Here is a 20,621-nt window from a genome sequence, read left to right as displayed (position 1 = left end):
GGCAGTTATTATTATTATTATTAAAATAAATATATTTGTGACAGTAAAAATATAAAGCCCGAACAAAATTAGTTTACAATAATTTATTTAAAATAATTTAATTAAATAATGCGGTTACATTTTCTCTAACAGACAAACCACAGGATTTTCACACAGGCATAATCTGGGACGTCTATGCATGTAAAGCGGAAGTTCCGTGCGGTTGCAGGACCCCTGCGTGCATGCTGAAATGTTGACATTGCGTTGCACTTAACTTAAAACGTTATATCTAAATGGATATTTAAATGCGTTTATTTTTCTGCGTATTTCTAACTTTGTTCTCAAATTGGTCATTTCGCATGAGCAATGACGGAAGTTAAAGTGAAAAAAGAGTCAACGGATCCTGTAGATATCGAGAACAGGTGAGTAACTTACTAAAGTAACGTTCGTGTATATGGTGTGCAACACAGTTTTAAGATATTTTCAACTTATAAACTTTGTAAAGCATTGTTTATTTTTGCAATGTTGTATTTGTAATGTCAGTTGCTAAATATTTGTTTGTCTTTTATTACAGCACTCACAGGCGTTGTTGTACATTAGCACTCATATATAGAGAGTCAGTACAACAGTCTTTCTCGGTTAATATTGCTTATATGTCTTGTGTTGCTCTGTTTAAGGATTAAAGAGCTTTGTCAGCAGTTTCCACATGGGATCACAGACCAGGTCATTCAGAATGACATGCCACATGTGGAGGCTCAGCAAAGAGCCATGGCCATCAACAGACTGCTGTCCGTGGTGAGATATAACGACAATCACTTATCAGTGCATAATGTCTAATGCTGGATCATATTCCTCTGAACTGATTTCTGATTCTGTGGTTATGTTTTTTAGGGGCAGTTAGACTTGCTTAAAAGCAGCAATGGCCTGTTATACAGACTCAAAGATACACAATCTACCAGGTGAGAGCAATTCCCAGCTGTGTTCGAAATCGCATACTCCCTTAAATAAATATTTTTCCATGTTTAAGTGCTATAATTGGGTCCTCAGTGCTTCTATCAACCTAGAAAATGTGTAAAAGATAAACCCAGTAACTTAGTTTTAGTAAACCATTTTCTGCAAGCATGTGAAAAAATAGATCATTGAAATTTGTCTCCCTTTGTGATGTCAGAAGGGGATAATACCGCCACTTAATCTGCACTATCCAACCATGGCACTGCAGAGATCAGCTAATTTGCATTTTAAAGGACACACCCAAAACGGCACATTTTTGCTCACCCCCCAAGTGGCAATTTTAACATGCTATAATAAATTATCTATATGATTTTTCTATTCTGGGGACACCAAAGATTTATTTACATCTTAAAAATGTCTGGTGAAATGCCCCCTTTAATGCATTGAATTTACACCTTTATTGTATAATTTTTTTTACAGTAAAGTAAAAGGCTCTGATAATCAAGAAAAACTAGTTTATCAGATCATAGAGGATGCTGGGAATAAAGGTGAATTGAATATCCTTCACTTGTTGTGTTGTCTTTTATTTAAAAGGCTTTTTAATCAACCACTCTTTCTGCTTTTAAAGGAATTTGGAGTCGAGACATAAGATATAAGAGTAACCTCCCACTGACAGAAATCAACAAAATCCTCAAGAACCTTGAGAGTAAGAAACTCATCAAAGCAGTGAAATCTGTTGCGGTGAGTCGATTGATTGCAAAGCAATGAGAAGCACAGATCCTCTTATAGTGTATTATATTGAACATTACTCTATAGCATTTTATCACTGTGTCGGTTGCAGCCATCTGGTGGTCAAAAAGAGTACTACTATCATTTAGTAAAATAAGGCATTTTTTTGCTTAAATATAAGTGGTTCAGGGTTAACATTTTTACTTAACCTCCTTTCTGAATATGGCCCCTGGTGTTATACGTAACATCACAGGCATTGGGTACCAATAACATTTTTCCTTTCCATCAGGCTTCTAAAAAGAAGGTTTACATGCTGTATAACCTGCAGCCCGACCGCTCCGTGACAGGAGGGGCTTGGTACAGCGATCAGGATTTTGAGTCGGAGTTTGTGGAGGTGCTGAACCAGCAGTGCTTTAAGTTCCTGCAGAGTAAGGTGAGATGCTGCGTAGCACCTTAATGTCGTTTCATCTCACACTGTGTCTGCACCACATGCATTATTCATGAAACTCAAGCAGAACGAATTTTTTATTTAAATCTTAACTACAGTCACGTTACTTGTCCCATACAATGGGATCATTTATGCACAAATGATTTTTTTGAACGAGCGCAAATGTTCATTTAAGACCTTGATGTCTTTATTGTCTGATTTAGTTTAATCTTAAAGTGACAGAAATCTCTGCGGTTTTAGGCAGAAGCAGCGAGAGACAGTAAGCAGAGCCCCATGGTGCAGAGGAACAGTTCATTTGCTACATCTCATGAAGTTTGGAAGTACATCTGTGAGCTCGGCATCAGCAAAGTGAGTCTTAATACTACCAGCATCCCTTTAGGATAGTTACGCCACTTGGGGGCCATGTTTGCAATTCCTCCCGGCAGCTGTTTCAGTCATGCAAGACTTGAGTCTTATCTACTTGAATGGGAAAGACAGTAATCTTTTAAATCCTGTGAAAAATAACAATTACACAACATCAGGCCCTGGGAAGTTTTTGAAAATATACATACATAGATACAGGTCATTGAAAGTGCTTGAATCTATTTTATGCAAAAAATTTAAACTGTTCGCTTTAAATGCTTATATCTTCTGTATGCGAATGTTGATTCATACCAAAGTGCTTTTTTGCATAATTGTGTTGTTTGACACATAAAAACGTCTCGGTTTACATATGTAACTGTTGTTCTCTGAGAAGGGAACGAGACGCTGGGTCTTCCTTGCCATACTTCCTTGCGTCCCTGTAACGCTGTCTTTGGCAATATTTCAGATAGCGATATACTTCCTGGCTCCCAAGTCTACCTGTCTTTGTTGTTAAGCCTCACCATTGGTTGAATTTGATATACACATTCTGGTGCACTTACCCCTGAAGGCGTCCCCAAAGTGTCACCGCAGTGACGCAGCGCGAGTTCCCTCGATAGGGAACTGTAACAATCTATCTTAAAAAGTAACACGATGTAACCTTGCTCTGACTTGAAATGTGTCCCCACATTTTGTCCTTGAATTTGAGGTTATTGGACCTGGAAAGTCCTTGAAAGGTCCTTGAATTTGAAGTTAACTAAGGTGTGTGGGAACCCTGAACATAGTTCTGACCAACAAAAGGCCAGAGAGTGCTCATTTTGAGTGTCGCATTGTCTCCTATTCATAGTTACAGGAGTGCTCAATCTTGTTTTATGCAATACCTTATGTTATATTATTATTGTGCTCGCCATGTGGTTAATTCTGCATCTCTATGTAGGTGGATCTCTCAATGGAGGACATCGAGACCATCTTAAACACACTGATTTTTGATGGGAAGGTGGAGATGACTATAATCGCTGCTAAGGAGGGGACAGTAGGATGTGTCGACGGACAGATGAAGCTCTACAGGGGTGTAAACCCCATCATCCAACCCACCGGGCTGGTCAAAACTCCATGCGGACTGTGTCCGGTAAACTTTCTACTGTATATATTGACTACCTTTGTAAAGTTTTGAGTTTTTAATATATAAAATTGCTTCTATTGGAATATTGTGCTACTGTATGAACGGTGTAACCATGGTAACTTTGTGCCCTAGGTGTTTGATGACTGCCACGAAGGAGGAGAGATCTCTCCATCTAACTGTGTTTACATGACTGAGTGGCTGGACTTCTGACCAGCTAACCGGGTGTCTCTCTTTTTTCTCTGTGGAGAAAGTATCATTTTAATGCAGCGATTTGATGCAACTGTGGATTTTGTTTTATTTATATTGAACAATTATAGCTTTAACGAAACAAACAGCATCCTTTTGGTATTCACTGTTGGTATGATGTATTGTGTGTTTTTTTTTTTAGGTTATTCTTATTGCATCTAACACACACACTATCTTGTCTGACCTTTACATCTATCCATAAAAATAAATAAATCATTTTTGTTGATATGAGTGCTACATGTTTTTTCCTATTTTGTGTGTTTGTGTGCTTAGAGCTGCATTTTCCAACCCTGTTCCTGAATGCACTTAGTTATTTCCTATCTTGTAATCTCTAATAATTAAATGATGAATGGATTTAAGTGTGTTTGAATAGTAAAGTTGGGAACCACTGGCCTATAGTGTTTTTGTATTAGCAAATAAAACACCGTATAATCACTTCCCAAGGGTTAGTGTTCCTCAAGATAGATAAATGTTTCCTGTGGCTCAAAATCATTGTGTTAGGAGCACAAAGGTCATGGGATCAATACCCAGGGAACACACATAGTGAGAAAATCTATACCTTGAAGGCACTATAAATTGCTAAATGCATAAATGTAAATGTCTAGAGGATTAATAATGGAAAACAGCAAGAGGCCACAAAATACAGGCCACATAGCAAAGAGTTAGGATAAAAATAAATGCAGCCAGGACATTGCTTAAATGTGTGGGGGTTAATCCAGGACAGTTTAATTTATTATAGATTATCTTTAGGGCAAAATGTCTTTAATGTCTTGGCTCTTACATTTATTTATAAATTTGGCAATTTAGTACAAAACTGATAATAGGGGTCTGCTTTCACAATATAAATCCGTACAGTAGTATTATGTTAAAAATGTTGTGATATTACATTAAATTCTTGCTCAATCTAGATATTCTGTTTGAGGATTTTATATAACTAATATACATTCAAGCTACAATATTTTATTAGGTAGAAATTGTGTTTTAAGGGACTTCAAATGTTGTATACAGTTGAGAGATTGAAGTCTCAAACGTTAAGATTCACTTCTCTAAATTGACCATCAGGTGTGTAAAGATCTTCAAATTTGTATCATTAAGATTTTATAATATTGTATAAAAATGTCCTATTTTTAAATTTTCTGTGCCTCACAGCCTGTTATCCCTGTTCTGCCAAAGCTATCACAGATGATGTCGTGAACAAAAGGTGTTTACACCAACGTGACCCATCATGCATTCTCATCACAGGCTCTCCTTTGCGCGCGCGGCAGCCATGGCAACCATCCGGATGGGGCGCTTAGCAACACACAGGAGGAGGCAGAGAGCGCGCGAGGAACTGCCAAGAACAGAGCAAAATAACGGATGCGATCGACGGTTACCGATTGTAAGATCGTTTTAAGTAAATATTCAATATCTATGAAGCCAAATTGAAACTTCAATTTATCAAAAGTGCGTTTGTTTGTCAATCCAAAGCGTCGCTATGAAGTTCGTCGTCGTTTTAGTCGCCGCTGGCCTTTTGGCTTTTTTTGGGGCGGTCATCTGCATAGTCGCCGGCGTGTATTCGCGATCATCCGCCGCGCCCCACGGGAAAGACAACCGCTCGCTATCGCTCGTGGATCCGCTCTCGGGATCCGTAGCGCGCGCCGGGCCGCTCGGTGCTCTCCATGGTGCTGAATCCTACGAAGGCGGCGGATTGGATATCGGCCTTGAGATCCCAACACTCAACGAACTGAGTACCGGTGATGTAACGGGCCCGAAACAGTTTACACTCAATCGACTCATCTGCACCCCCGTACCCGTCGGTGAGTGCAGATCGAGGAGTCTCAGACACCAATCCGACGAGGAGGATTGGACCCTCCGCACCACCGCCGAGGAGCTCCGGCAGCTCATCGTGCAGCAGAACGATCAGATCCTCATGGACCAGAAGACCATCACCGAGCTCACCGGGAAACTCTCCGAGTGCGAGAACGGTCTGGAGGAGAAAAGCCTCAACGAGAGGAGCATGGGAGTCTGGGCGGGGAACCGACGACACATGGCCGGGGATGACGTGAGCGGTTCGGTTGCGGTGCAGCTGCAGACGGCACGAGCCGTGGAGGAACTGGAAAGAGCGATTCTACAGCTGAAAGACCGCATAGAGAAGCTGGAGGTTTGTACTGAGACTATCAATGCTTTAGGTTTGAAAATATAAGGTTACATTTAGGAAACATTATAGTAAAGTATTTCTACTATAGGAAGTAAAGTTTTTCTTATTACATCCATACACAGATGTAACCAATTTAACAATAAAAAAAATGCTTGGTTTCAACCAATGGTTGCGTAAAATATGGACAAATTATGGCTTAAGTAAAATTTTGAGGGTGTAATTAAACCGTTTAGGGCAGAGGTTTTCAACCTTTTCAGGCCAAGGACCCCTTGATACAGAGAGTTACATTCCAAAATATTAAAATAATCATTTTTGATATGCACACATACGTTTAACATACTACATAACATTTTAAAAATACTGAATCGATTTTAACATTTAATTTTCGAATTTGTATTTATTACTAGCACAATAATTCATTATTATTAAATAAAAAACATTTTAAATTCAAACAATATTTGGAGGACCCCTGGTAATACCACCAGGGATCCCCAAGGGGCCCCGGACCCCATGTTGATGACCCATAGTTTAGGGCGTAAGATTTGTGTTCAGTTCTTTTGATTGTACCATTGTGTTTAATATCTTTTGTAGGGCTGTCAAAAGATTAATCGCGATTAATCGCATACAAAATAAAAGGTTTTTTTTTTTCAAAATATTTGTGTGTGCACTGTGTGTAATTATTTTATATATATTAATACACGTGCATGTTTGTATTTAATAAACATTTATATATATATATATATATATATATATATATATATATATATATATAAATAAAAAAAATCATACATAAATAAACTTTTTCTTAAATGTATACTATACATGTATGTGTGTATTTATATATACATAATAATTACAAACAATTCACACAAAAATCTATTATGCGAACACAAACTTTTATTTTGTATGTGATTAATTGCGATTAATCTTTTGACAGCCCTAATCTTTTGTAACACATGTCCAATTGTTTTTAAAATTTTGCATAAATAAATGATCAGTTCTTTTAAGACTTCTGTTAAGTTTAAAATTTTTTGAAAAACCATCTTATCTATCTCTAATCAGAATATTGGGCGATGTGTCCTGCCAAAATTCTATAAAGGTAACATGCTTTGGTATTTTAATACCCCCCTATTTTTCTCTCCAATCTGTTAAAGGCTTCTGTTTTTCATCTATTTTGCTTTGTGCCACCTCCTAGGTAAAAAAGCAACAGCCAAAAGTGAAGTATCAATGGCTTTTTTGCATTATTTACATTTAATTCCCATAAAAAGGAAAGAGTATTTAAATTTGGTTAAGTAATTTATTTTGCAAAATTATTTGACTGAAAGGCAAATATGGTTTTCATTCAAAAGTGCAAAAAAAATAAAAAATCCTATACTGTCAAAAAAATGGTCAAACAATGATCCAAGCTGTCAATGGGGCAGTACCCTTTAAAAAAAGGTCTTACTATGTGCAATTTAAGTACATATATGTAGACATTTGGTTCCATTATGAACCTTTGAGGTACTAATATGAACTCTTTAGGCGCAAAGGTGTACTTTAGGGTTTGCCTCTGTGACAGCTAAGAACCATTTTTTGACTCCGTTAGCTTTGTGCATGTAAAAAACTTTGCCAAACGTCCTGGGCGAAGCTTCAGTTTACACTCCAAGCATAACTACACAAAACACAAACACAATTTTATAAATATAAAATATTTGACTTAATGGCAAGAGAGTCCAGATTTGAACATCACTTTTGACCCCTACTGTACATAAATAATAAAAGAAACAAAATTACAGGTTGATATCATGATACAATGTCCTAATGATGTTCTTAAGATGCAAACAAATCTATGTTACACAATAAGAGTCACATCGTTTTTCTCTCTCTCACAGCTGGAGATAGGGCCTGCTGCTATGAACCACACTGAGCATGTTGCGAGCACATTGGGGAGCGTGGTGGTGGGGGAACCTGGCAGACCTGTGGAGGATCTGGAGGGAGAGCTGGAAAAAAAGATCAGGCTGCTGGAGAAAGAGAGGAAGAACCTTCGCAAAGAAACCCAGGGTCACCATCATCACATCGACAAGGGAATCAACACCCTGCAAGAGCGTATTGCAGAGCTGGAACAGAGTAAGAATAGGGGGAGGATATGAGATGTAAAATTGTGACCCTGTATGAAATTCAGGATCATTAAAATTTCAATCTTTGCTATGACCTCACTCAGTCAATATTAAAGACATCAAGGATTTATTTTCACAGGATGTTCAATGCAAATGCAATACCCTACTAGTTGAGCTAAAATGAACACATTGCAACTTCTCTCTCTTAAACTCAATTTGTCTCACTCACACCTCTCCAGGTCTAACAGAGTACAATTACCCACAAGGGTATAAACTTTCCTTCCCTGTACGGACCAACTACATGTACGGGCTAGTCAGGCGAAACGTACCCGAGATGTATGCCTTCACGGCGTGTTTGTGGCTCAAACCTGCCGAGAACGGAATCGGAACGCCGTTTTCTTACGCGGTGCCGGAACAGCCAAACCAACTTGTGCTGCTACAGGGAATTCATAACCCTGCAGAACTGCTGATCAATGATAAGGTAACGCCTGGTACACTTTGCATCGCCACTTTGCATTGCACAGACTGCTTATTTGATTTCTTGATTTATTTGCAGGTGGCACAGCTGCCCCTGTCTTTGCCCCAGGGCATCTGGCAGCACATCTGCGTGAGTTGGACTCTAAGGGACGGGGTTTGGAAAGCGTATCAAGGCGGCAAGTTAAGAGGCCGGGGTGAAGGACTGGCAGCATGGCACCCGATTAAATCTGGAGGTGTGCTGGTGTTGGGACAGGAACAGGTGAGCGGGACGGCAAATAATGGGGAAGTTAAAAAGAAAATGTTTTAGTAGGAATAAAAATCACTATTTATTTTGTGTTTGTATTGTACTTCTGCAACAGGACACTCTTGGTGGGCGGTTTGACGCATCTCAAGCTTTGGTTGGGGAGCTATCACTGTTTAACCTGTGGGACCGCGTGTTGACGCCCACAGAAGTCGCCGCTTTGGCAGCCTGCACAGAATCACCGCAACTTGGCAACGTGGTGCCCTGGACTGACCGTGATGTGGATGTTTTTGGGGGAGCAGTGAAAGAACCTGTGGACCCCTGCACTCAGAGCTCACATCCCCGACAGTGAGCGAAGCCATGAGTCCATTCACTCTTTTGAGTTGTTCGAAAGGCAAAGCTATGATTATTGTATGATGGTCCCAGTGTATTTAAGAATGTATTTACACTAGAAGTATACTCAAATGCGAGTATGTACTTCCAAAAGGAGGGGATCTGCTTGTGTCAGTTTGGATCTGTAGAGCTGTCGCCAAAAGCTTTAAGGTCTTGTGTTTTTCTTTATAAACATTACAGCACTGTGGTTTCGTCGGACACAAATGTGTTTTGTAAGACGGATGTGGCTCATTTTCACAGCACGTTTTTATGCATTATTTATGTAAGGTGGAGCTTTTGTGTCTTGCAGAGCGGTCTCTATTTATTTGTTTATATTACTGTACAGTAAAACGTCAACATGAAATCTAAATCGGCACTATTTATTTTTTTATTACACATTCTTTATAAAATTATCAAATGAAATTATGATAAAATTGTTTTTTCATGTTGACCTATATGACCTTTCAGTTTATCATCTCATTTATTTATTGTCTCCAGGTTTAAAGAGACCCCACAGACTTAAATATTTTGAATGTTTAAAACAGTATTCAGCATCTTACAGCATCTTGTCGTGTTACCATTGCATTGTCCTTGGCCATTATAGAGAAAGATTAGGAAAGTGCCTGTCTATTTATTTGACTATTGCTACGATGATGATGATGATGATCAGCTGTTATGTTACTGTAGTGCTGCTTCATATTTGCACCAAGGATGTAAAGATATTGTGAAAATATGGATGAAAATAATAAAATTGTGATGAAAACAACTGTTGCATTCTCTTTATAAATATTTAATATGACTATAGAAATGTATGCATGATAAAACACAGAAAAATCCTTTTAATTGTACCATAAGCCATCTTCAACCTACTCCACTGCTCCCCATCCAAAACCAAATATTATACAAACAGGAAATAAATAGATTGTGATTTCCTGCCATGTCTTTAATAATTTAAATTCATGCAACTCCTCGTAAAAGCTGTTTCTGCCTACTACTGCAGTCTTACTGTCTCTTCAAGCTGCTGCTGTTGAATTATAAATGTGTGATATTCACCCCCCTCAGTCACATTGACCCCTGCTGCATCTCTCCCACCTCCTTTTCTCTCCATGCATCTCGATTTTTTTTCCTTCATACATCCTCTGACATTACCATTTGAATCCCATTTTTGCAATCATTATCATGAACAAGCACGCTGGGAATTCTTACAACAAACTAAATATTGATTTTAAAGTATAGATAGTGAACAATAAGTGCCTTTATTTCTCACATCATAAGTCATTTTGTCCAATTCATTTGGCTACACCGCACAGCCATTTTCACAGCTTGCCATCTGTTGCAAACCATCTATCCTCATTACTCTTATTCATTCTTCTAGGTGTTTTCTCTCCTCCATTTCTGTCCTCTTGCCTCTTCTCATCATTTCATCGCTCCTTAGTTTTTTCTGTTCCATTCTTAACCTTCTCTTACATTCTTGCTCCAATCAGATGTTAGATTACCCCCTACTAGAGATGCGCGGTTGGCGGTTACAGCCGCGGACTCCGCGGATAAACCGCGGATCGGGCGGATGACGTGACGAAAAATAATATTTTAATTAGATTCGGGCGGGTGGCGGATCGACTGCTTGTTAGCTGTGTCCTTCTAAGCATGCAACCTTAAAAGGTGAGCACTCTGTCTTTCAGGGTGGCAGCCTCAGAAGTTCTCAAAGAGAACTGAAATGAGACGGTCTAGCCTTCTGAGGACCCATAATTTGCGTCACCTGTTGCACGCGCCCCCAGTAGCCCCCACCGCGCCTGTCAGCAGAAAACAGCGGAGACATTTCTGACTTATTAAAATAAATATGTAATCAAAAATATTAATTTATTTTAGAAAATATGACACATTGATGTAGATTAAACTATTCAACAGTATATCAAATAATCAACCTTATGTTGCAAATATACGCAACATAAACAGAATAATATTAACACAAAACATAACTTATAATACTAAAACAGTGACAAGAAAAAGTTTTCTAATACACTTTTATTTAATAAAGGTTTTAATTGTTTGGGATAGCCTCGGCATGTTAAGAATCCATTCGTTCTATCATTAACAGCGCAGAGAAATGAGGACGCATTTTGACATAGCTCTTATCAACGCCTCAAAAAATGAGAATAAAAAACAAAGGAAATAGAAGGTCAGAAAAGGTTTGCCTGGAATAAGTTTTACAAAGTGGTAAATCAGGATGACACCAGTGCAGACTATGTAATTTGTGCGTTTAATTTAGGCATTACTGATTTATTTATTTATTTTTGTCCCGTGTGCGCCGATCGGAGACTGAGTTCACTGCTGATATTCTAGAGCTTTAGTCTCGCGGCTGTCATCACATCGCCCAGTCAGCGGATGGCGGGCGGGTGCGGTTTTGAAAACTGGTCAGAAACGTTGGTGCGGATGGATGGCGGACGGATGATGAGTTTTGTGATGCGGTTGCGGATGAAATAATAGCCCATCCGCGCATCTCTACCCCCTACCCTGCTTTTATTTGTAATCTAGAAAGTGAAAATCCGTATAATCCACGAAACTGAAATCAAAGCATGGTCTCTCTGGGATACTCGTGGAAAGCTTTTAGATGATCACAGTATGTGTCGAAATATCAACACGGTCTAATGCAATGAATAACCAGTCAGAGTCAGCAGTAGCAAAAATACAAGTGGCATATTTTTTTATCATACTCATAGTCATGCATTTGTCTACTCCAAATAATGCACGCTAAATGTTTGGTGCTAAATCACACCCTTTTAAAGATTTTGCACTGTTTATGTGCACCATTTTTGGGCAAAAAAATTAAGCACATTTTTGTTTTAATGTTTTTGTTGACAGTATTAAGTGACTTTAGGAAAATGTTAGAAAACTACAAGACTGTTCCATGCATAACTTAAAGAAAGAGAACAGTGGTGTCTCACAGTCAGATCTCAAAACAGTGTCAGTTATCTGGGGCAACACCAAAATCACCCACTGGGCACAGATGTGATTGGAGATTAATACAGGTCAGTAAAGGCTAAGAGAGAAAACAACAGCGAGATGAATGTAATGCAGCAGAAGGCCTCTGGAGCTGCTGTCATTTAAACTGCAGGATTCATTTATCAGACTGCAGTGGGGTTATGTGGGGATATGTCACAGTCTGCATCTGTGATCATAAAAACACTCAGTTCATCTAAAAATGATCTGTCTGTCTGTCGATCTATCTATGCAGGGACGATTTGTAATACACAAATGCAATTACAAGATGACTGTGTCAATGCCCCAAAACAAATAAAAGAGCCATTTGCACTGCTTTCCGAAAACTATTTTTTACCACAGCATTTGTTATATTTTTTTATTTAAAAAAACATATCTTCAACACCCCTCTCTCTCTTTTACAGGAAAAAATTTACTTTTTGTCTTCACTGGTTATCCTGATAAATATAATAAAATGTGATAAATGATTAATTTAATTTAATTTAATTTAATTATTTTTTGATTTATGATTTTGCTTTCTGAATTAATAAGTTATGGCAATAATAACCATTCATTCCTACTAGTAGAACTCACATTTCTGATTTTAAGGATTATATATTTTTTGCTATTAAAAACAAAAATGTTGATATCAAAAATAGTGTTATTAAGTAAGTAAGTAAGTAAGTAAGTAAGTAAGTAAGTAAGTACTGTAAGTAAGTAAGTAAGTAATTAAATAAATAAATAAATAAATTCAAATGTAAATAAATATAAATATAAATTAAATTAAATTAAATTAAATTAAATTAAATTAAATTAAATTAAATTAAATTAAATTAAATTAAATTAAATTAAATTAAATTAAATTAAATTGGTATACTTTCGACCAAAAAGAAACCTAACTTTATAATTTTGCTGTAAGCAAAGTAAGTAAGCAAGCAAGTAAGAAATAAGTAAGTATGTAAGTAGATAAATAAATTAATAAACAAATAAATAAATAAATACATTTAAATGTAAACAATAAATATAAATAAATATAAAATGTATTATTTGTATACTATTTTCTCCCCTTTGCATAAAATTATATTCTTTATCTTCACTGGTTATCCTGATAAAGATGAAAGTGCATTTAATTTTAATTTAGTTTATTTAATTTAACTTGTTATACTTTTGACCAATGCAAATGCAAAGAAAACTTTATGGTTTTGCTGTCTGAAGTAATAAGTTATGGCAATAATAGCCTACTAGTGGAAATTACATTTCTGATATCAAGAATTATATTTTCTACTAGTGAAAACTAAAACGTTGCTATCAAAAATAGTGTTTTTAAGTAAGTAGCCTAAGTAAGTAAGAAAATAAATAAATAAATTTAAAATGTAAAAAAAATGAATATAAATAAATATAAAATGTATTATTTCTATACTATTTTCTCCCCTCTGCATAATCGAGTATCCAAGCATAACTTGCATTTATTCAAAGCAATATGTTTTATTATATCAGTAAAAAAAATACTCGTCAGGGGGCTTTTTTAGTACTCGTTTTCAGCATAGATATGTATAAAGGCCTTTATACATATCTATGGTTTTCAGCCTTTTGAATGAGTGACACGTCTTCGGATCAATCACGGGCAATAACGTTGAACTGGGGGCGGAGCTACGCCGGCTACGGTCGCGTAGGAGTGGTTGCCATGGTCGGCATGTCTCCCTAGCGACGTTGTTTTAGGTACATTGCACTTCATTTTTCATTCATAACGGTACGTAAATAGAGCAAACATCAATTTTTCATTTAAATAGTATGCTACGATCAAAAATGGTTAATGGATACTCTTTAAAGGAAGCGGCATAGCAACCTAGCAAACCAAATTAGCTTACAATGCTAGCTTGCTAACTGTTTGCTCATGAAACCAGTGACTGCTTACCTAGATATATTCAGGCATATGGTACTAACATTGATGTTTGATATTTTACATAAATAATATTCATTTAACGTATTTCACACTGTAAACTCGTGAAGTTTCTTGATGCATTTTGCTATGTATTACAGTATTACCATCTGACATTGTAACTGTACTGTGGTAACACCTCAGTACATTATCAGGCTAGCATGCAAACATTTGTGTTTATATTAAAAAGTAAAAACAGTATGATTGTTTTACCTAAACAATGATCAGCTAACTTATATTTTTATTTATTTGTCCATGCTAACCAATACAGCTGCAACAGGGTCATGATCTACTATAACAAAGATATGGATCAATGCATTGCATCTAACCTTTTTAATATCTTTAAACCAGTGTTTTATTTCTTAACACAGAGGGGAAGGCAATGGCAGAGACAACTGACAACAAGAAAGATGAGGCAGACTACAAGAGACTGCATAGTTTCCCTCTTATACGGGTAAAGCATCACCTCTCTCCTTTATAAATGCATTTGATTCTCTACTACATGATCCAGTAATCTGATTTAGAAACCTTACCGATTTAAACTGTCTCAGGTTACATAGTTTTTGTCTTAAGCACACAGATATGTCCGAGGAGATGAGGGTGGAGACCATGGAGCTCTGTGTTACAGCATGTGAAAAGTTTGCCACTAATAATGAGGTATGTGTGTTATATGTAGTGAACGTTACTACAGTCATTGCAATGTTTTATTTATTTATTGTATTTATTTCTACAAAAACACAAATTACGACCTTAAGTGACAGTATAGAGCTAGAAATCGCACTTTTGATTGCACATAACTGAGCTTAGTTTAGGGGAACATCTACATATAACAACCATGTACAAAAAACAGAAAGTTTTGCTGTTCACATGGATTTGTATTATACATGCCAGGCCAGTAGCTGGCGATGTCACACAACGTCTAAACACATATTATGCATACATATGATAAATTTTTTAATATGACGACCCCTCTAATTCTTCTTCTACTTTGGTAGACTCCTTTCCAGGGGTTCACGGGATACTAGGGGATAGTAAAGTGTCCGTCGAATGCACATTTAAGTAGTAGGTCATTCGGGTACCTTTCACCTACCCGGATCTAGACATACTACTCGCCTATACTGATTTTCATTTAGTATATGTATAAAACTATGGAAGAGTTTTTGGACACAGCGACTGTTTTCACAAATATGCATTTCAGTAGTTTACATTTAGACAATAACGGTATCGCTTTCAAAAACATGCACTTTGAAACCTATTTTCAAAAGTTTTCACCCCCCCCCCCAAAAAAAAATTCAGTTATTATGTAAATGAACGGCTTAAAGGGATAGTTCACCCGAAAATGTAAATTTTCTTATCATTTACTTTCCCTCATGTTGTTACAAACCTGTATACATTTCTATGTTTTGTTGAACACGAAGGAAGATATTTTAAGGAATGTTTGTAAATAAACCGTTCATGAGCCCTATTCACTTCCATAGTATTATTTTTTCCTAATATGGAAGTGAATGGGGCTCATAATATTCGGCTTGGTTTGTAACATCATGAAAGAGGAAATGATGACAGAATTTTCAATTTTGGGTGAACCATCCCTTAATATAAATAAAGTTCAGTTTTAGTTGAAAATTATGTGATGTAAATGAATTAGGGCTCTTAAAAATATTAATCGCATACAAAATACAAGTTTGTATTTGCATAATATATTTGTGTTTTTATTGTTTGTAAATAAATGTTATATATATACAATATAATAAATATAATATAAACTATATCAAAATATCAATATTAAATGCAAAGGTTAATCGCATACAAAATAAAAGTATTTTTTTTGCATAATATGTGAGTGTGTGCTGTGTGTAATTATTATGTATTTATAAATACACATACATTCATGTATGTATTTAAGAAACATTTACATGTATGTATATTTATTAATATTTTATATATTCTATATGATATATAAATGTAAAAAAAAATGTATATTATATATAAATAAAAATGTCTAAAAATTAATATATGTATGTGTGTGTGGTTAAATATGTATAATAATTGCACACAGTACATACACATATATTATGCAAAAAAAATCACTTTTATTTTGTATGCGATTAATTGTGATTAATTTATATATATATATATAAAAACAAAAAATGACTTTCTTACTTAGTATTTTTGTCTTGTTTTTTAGTAAAAATAACTAAAAATTCTTAAATTAAGATGCTTTTTTGCAAAATGACCTTAGTAAATAAGTCTAGTTTTAAGACAAATAATATACAATTTAAGTGAAATTGTCCTTAAAACAAGCAAAATTATCTGCCAATGGGGTGAGAAAAAAAATTGTGAAATAAGATTTCTTTTTTCTTAAACACTTAATTCAAGTAAAATTTTCTCACCCCATTGGCAGATATTTTTGCTTGTTTTAAGCACAAATTCACTTAAATTGTATATTTTTTGGCTAAAAAATAGTATTATTTTCTTAGGTCATCTTGCTCATCAAGAAAATACATCTTGATTTAAGAATTTTTAGATATTTTTTCTGAAAACAAGACAAAAATACTAAGTAAGAAAGTCATTTTTTGCAGTGTATATATTATATTATATTATATTATATTATATTATATATATATATATATATATATATATATATATATATATATATATATATACACACACACATACGTACACATTTCTTAAATACATACATGCGTGTGTGTGTGTGTGTGTGTGTGTGTGTATTGATATATACAAAGCAATTATTACACTGTGCATACATATATATTATGCAAAAAATACTTTTATTTTGTATGCGATTAATCACGATTAATCTTTGCCCAGCCCTAAAATAAATGCACCCTACAACACTGTAGATATTTCTCCCTACACACCCTAAAAGATATTTAATACAAATTCCCATTCGCTCTTTTTTTTAATCTCATTGCCATCAAGGAGAACCAAACAAGATCTAATTCGTGATTTTTCTTTCGTAACAGAGCGCGGCTAAAATGATAAAAGAGTCCATGGATAAGAAGTTTGGAAGCTCTTGGCATGTGGTGATTGGCGAGGGCTTCGGTTTTGAAATTACGCACGAAATGAAGAATTTACTCTACATGTTTTTCGGTGGAAGTTTGGCAGTGTGTGTATGGAAGTGTTCCTAGCCCAGAGCGCCTCACAAACACAGACTGTTCGGCAAACACAAGCACACTACAAAGCCAAACCAACGGGCAAGAACAAAATCTTCAATTTGCCTTATGCTTTCCAACAACTTTATACACTTGTGTGTGTGCTGGAAAAATAAATTTTTTTGTGTTGTTTTCTTATCAGTTCACTACCGTACAGGGTCATAGATTCATTTCTTGAAGTTTATTTTGAAAGTTGCATTTTGTCCTCGTCTTCCTTGAAGCTGATATGCCATCTGTGTGTTTTATTATTCATCTATTTGTCACATCATCTTTCTGTCTGTCCATTACTTTTATACTCTGTTTTGTATTTCTAAAATCCACCTCTTTCATTTCTTCTGACAGATATTGTATTTTTATAATATAAAAGGCTATTTTTTAATTAATATGTGAATACATATTAGCCGTTTTTAAAACTTCTGATATTTTATAGGCTGTAATTGTAAATTTTATACAGCTGTATTGTATGTTTGTTTTAATTATTAGAATAAATGCAATTAATGACTATTAATATCTTATGTAATAAAAGACCTTTAAAAGTAAAAGTTGTACTTATTGTGTTTGCTCTTTAAACATGAAACTGATATTATGAGCAGTGGTTAGATTGTGTGATAACTTGTGGTTAAAGCTGTCTAAACCACATCCTGTGTCTGGCTTGTTGATAGATTTAATGTAATATAATAAAAGGACTGTAGAGGGAGTTATTTTAAAGGGAAAGTTCTCTCAAAAATGAAAATTCATTATATCTTACTCACCTTTATGTTGTTCTAAAGAAGAGTTGAGTATTCATTGACTTCCATAGTAGGAAAAACGAAATACTATGGAAGTCAATAGGTACCATTAACTGTGTAATAAATATCTTATCTTATTTTATGTTCATCAGAAGAAAGAAACTCATACAGGTTTAAAACAACATGAGACGAATAAGTAAATAATGACAGTATTTTGATTTTTGGGTGAGCTATCCCTTTAAAACATAAATGATGTCAAGCAACATACTGTAGGCTCAACCAAGTTTGGTGCAAACATTCACATTTTGAGGGTAAAGTTTTTGAGGTGTGTGTTATTGACAGATTATTGCACAAGAGAGTGTACAAATCTGAATTTACTTAGAGAGACACATTGACCAGGTTACTGTGCCCTATGTGCAATTTACACACACATTAGCCTTTATGTGCTTTAAATGACCTTTTATTCACTTTTAAATATTTCCTACTTGTAACATAGAAAGTTGTTATTAAAAGATTACATTATTGCTAAATACTCTCTTCCATATCTCATTTGCACTTACAGTAGGCTACAAGGATAGCGTCAATCCCTAGATTTAAAGGTCACCTATGGCAATTTTTCAATATGTTGTAATATTAGTCCCAGGTGTCCCCAGAATGTGCCTGTGAAGTTTCAGGACCAAATACAATATAAGTCATTTATAACACCATGTTAAAAAAGGCTTTTTGTGTGTGTCTCTTTAAATGCAAATGAGCTGCTGCTTCCCTCGCAGTTTACTGTTATACTGAAAACACACCATGTTTAATAAAGACAAACACCTTACTTTACCTTACATCTTACTAAAGAAGATTTAAAATTTAAATAATTACCTAACTGTGGTCTAACTGTGGATGGTTGTGGGCGGGGCCTTGGCAGTGTGATGTCAGTTTGCTTAGAAAATGCCAAAAGCTTTTCCCATGAGACTGTTGAGGTTTTATAGGGATTTAGAACAAAGGAGTTGGCAGATTTATATATTTTCTTTATATCTATATCTTTTCATATTTATATTGATACACTGTTAAAAAATTCCGTAAAAATTACAATGGTATTGCAGCTGGGTTGCCGGTAATTTACCGTAGATTTAAATTTGTTATTTTCTGGCAAGAGTTTGTTCAAAGTTAATTTTTTTTTAAATATTAACAAGTCTTTATCTTTACAGAATAAAAATATACAACAGCCTCAAGGCATGAGCATTCATCATCAACCTTTTTCTGTTTTTGCTTCAGATTTTGTTTCCCAGAATGTTTTGCTTGATGCTGTTTTTTTAGTTTTACTTTACTCTGTAAAGACAAAGACTTGTAAATGTTTAATGTTCATTTAACTTTGAACAAAATGTTGCCAGTAAAAAACATAAATTTAAATCTATGGTAAGTTACCGGCAACCCAGCTGCAATTTCTATGGATTTTTTTTACAGTGTATATTACAGGATGGTTGTGTAGTGGCGACACATGCGACACACAATTATGTTCAAACAACATAGAATATCATATTTGGTGACCTTTTAAATTTTTTATCATTATTTTAAATTCATTGCATATGAACAATCAGCTGAAATATGCATCAAAATGATATATTTTGTCTTCCAAAAATTAAAAACATTTAATGCAGAAACGAATGAATAAGTAATGGATTTTTTTTATTATTGAGTAAACTATTTCTTTAAATGTACCTGCCTGTCATTGTGCAGATCTAAGTTTGATGTTTCATTGAGAAATATCATCTATATCAACCACAGTTAAGCTTTTCTAACATGTCACTTAAAAGGGACATTTCACCAAATCTCAAATAAATCTTTGGTGTCCCCAGAGTACATATGTGAAGTTTTAGCTTAAAAATACCTTACATATAATTTATTATTGTATGTGAAAATTGTCAATTTTCCGTTTATGGGTGTGTTCTTTAAAATGCAAATGAGCTGATGTCTGCACTAAATGGCAGTGCTGTGGTTGGGTATTGCAGATTAAGGGGCGGTATTATCCCCTTGTGACATCACAAAGGGAGCCAAATTTCAATGACCTTTTTTTACATGCTTGCAGAGAATGGTTTACCAAAACTAAGTTACTTGCTTAATCATTTTCACATTTTCTAGGTTGATACAAGCGATAGCAAAGTCAGATTATCATGATATGTCCCCTTTAATAAACACTCTTTTAAAGAGTTTATAGGCACACTCATACTTTGCTTTAAAAGTGCCTTTGCATTTCCTACAGTATGTTACTTGGCAAACCACAAGATATAAATGATCATATATGATCAATATTTTGCCACCGAACATTTTCGTCCGAAAATGTCCCAAAAGAGCTTTTTTTTGAAAGACTTTTATCACTGAAACAATACGGCCAAAATGTGATGACGCAAACAGAAACTGCGACCTGTGATTTATGCAATTGCAATGCTTTGATTTTAGTAAGTTAGTACACAGCCATAGCCATATATGCAATGGTACTAATAATTGCCATAATTTCTTTCAGTTTTTCGGTTTTCAGCCTTGATTTCCTTGTTTTCGGTTTCGGCCAAGAATTTTCATTTCGGTGCATCCTTAAAACGAATCCTCAATGGTGTGAATGTGTCCTTTATAAGTGTTTATAAGCCTATCTGTCATCTCTTTCATAATTAGCATTCAGTA

The 20,621-nt window shown here is 35.3% G+C and overlaps 3 protein-coding genes across 4 annotated transcripts; all 3 read left to right on the top strand.

Moving 5' to 3' along the window:
• Window positions 1-191: 191 nt before the first annotated feature.
• polr3f (polymerase (RNA) III (DNA directed) polypeptide F) lies at window positions 192-4,041 on the top strand. The gene is made up of 9 exons (XM_065259588.2): window positions 192-401; window positions 657-774; window positions 871-938; window positions 1,411-1,478; window positions 1,559-1,671; window positions 1,949-2,092; window positions 2,348-2,455; window positions 3,384-3,575; window positions 3,702-4,041. Exons 1-9 carry the CDS (start codon window positions 346-348, stop codon window positions 3,777-3,779), a joined length of 945 nt encoding a protein of 314 aa, XP_065115660.1. The 5' UTR covers window positions 192-345; the 3' UTR covers window positions 3,780-4,041.
• Window positions 4,042-5,085: 1,044 nt separating this feature from the next.
• Window positions 5,086-9,904, top strand: nptxrb (neuronal pentraxin receptor b). Its single transcript, XM_065259583.1, has 5 exons — window positions 5,086-5,955; window positions 7,824-8,058; window positions 8,288-8,529; window positions 8,605-8,784; window positions 8,885-9,904. The coding sequence occupies exons 1-5, from the start codon at window positions 5,290-5,292 to the stop codon at window positions 9,116-9,118; spliced, it is 1,557 nt and encodes a 518-aa protein (XP_065115655.1). The 5' UTR covers window positions 5,086-5,289; the 3' UTR covers window positions 9,119-9,904.
• A 3,796-nt stretch (window positions 9,905-13,700) lies between these two features.
• On the top strand, window positions 13,701-17,759 carry dnal4b (dynein, axonemal, light chain 4b). 2 transcript variants are annotated; one of them, XM_065259885.2, is made up of 4 exons: window positions 13,701-13,833; window positions 14,425-14,507; window positions 14,627-14,710; window positions 17,041-17,759. In XM_065259885.2, the coding sequence occupies exons 2-4, from the start codon at window positions 14,436-14,438 to the stop codon at window positions 17,203-17,205; spliced, it is 321 nt and encodes a 106-aa protein (XP_065115957.1). In that variant the 5' UTR covers window positions 13,701-13,833; window positions 14,425-14,435; the 3' UTR covers window positions 17,206-17,759. The 2 variants fall into 2 exon arrangements, with proteins under 2 accessions (XP_065115957.1, XP_065115956.1); XM_065259884.2 differs by having other exon boundaries at window positions 13,740-13,864.
• The last annotated feature ends 2,862 nt before the right edge of the window (window positions 17,760-20,621 follow it).

Source organism: Paramisgurnus dabryanus, chromosome 24, assembly GCF_030506205.2.
Source record: "Paramisgurnus dabryanus chromosome 24, PD_genome_1.1, whole genome shotgun sequence".
Lineage (NCBI taxonomy): Eukaryota > Metazoa > Chordata > Actinopteri > Cypriniformes > Cobitidae > Paramisgurnus > Paramisgurnus dabryanus.
This window is presented reverse-complemented; position numbering and strand designations above follow the sequence as displayed.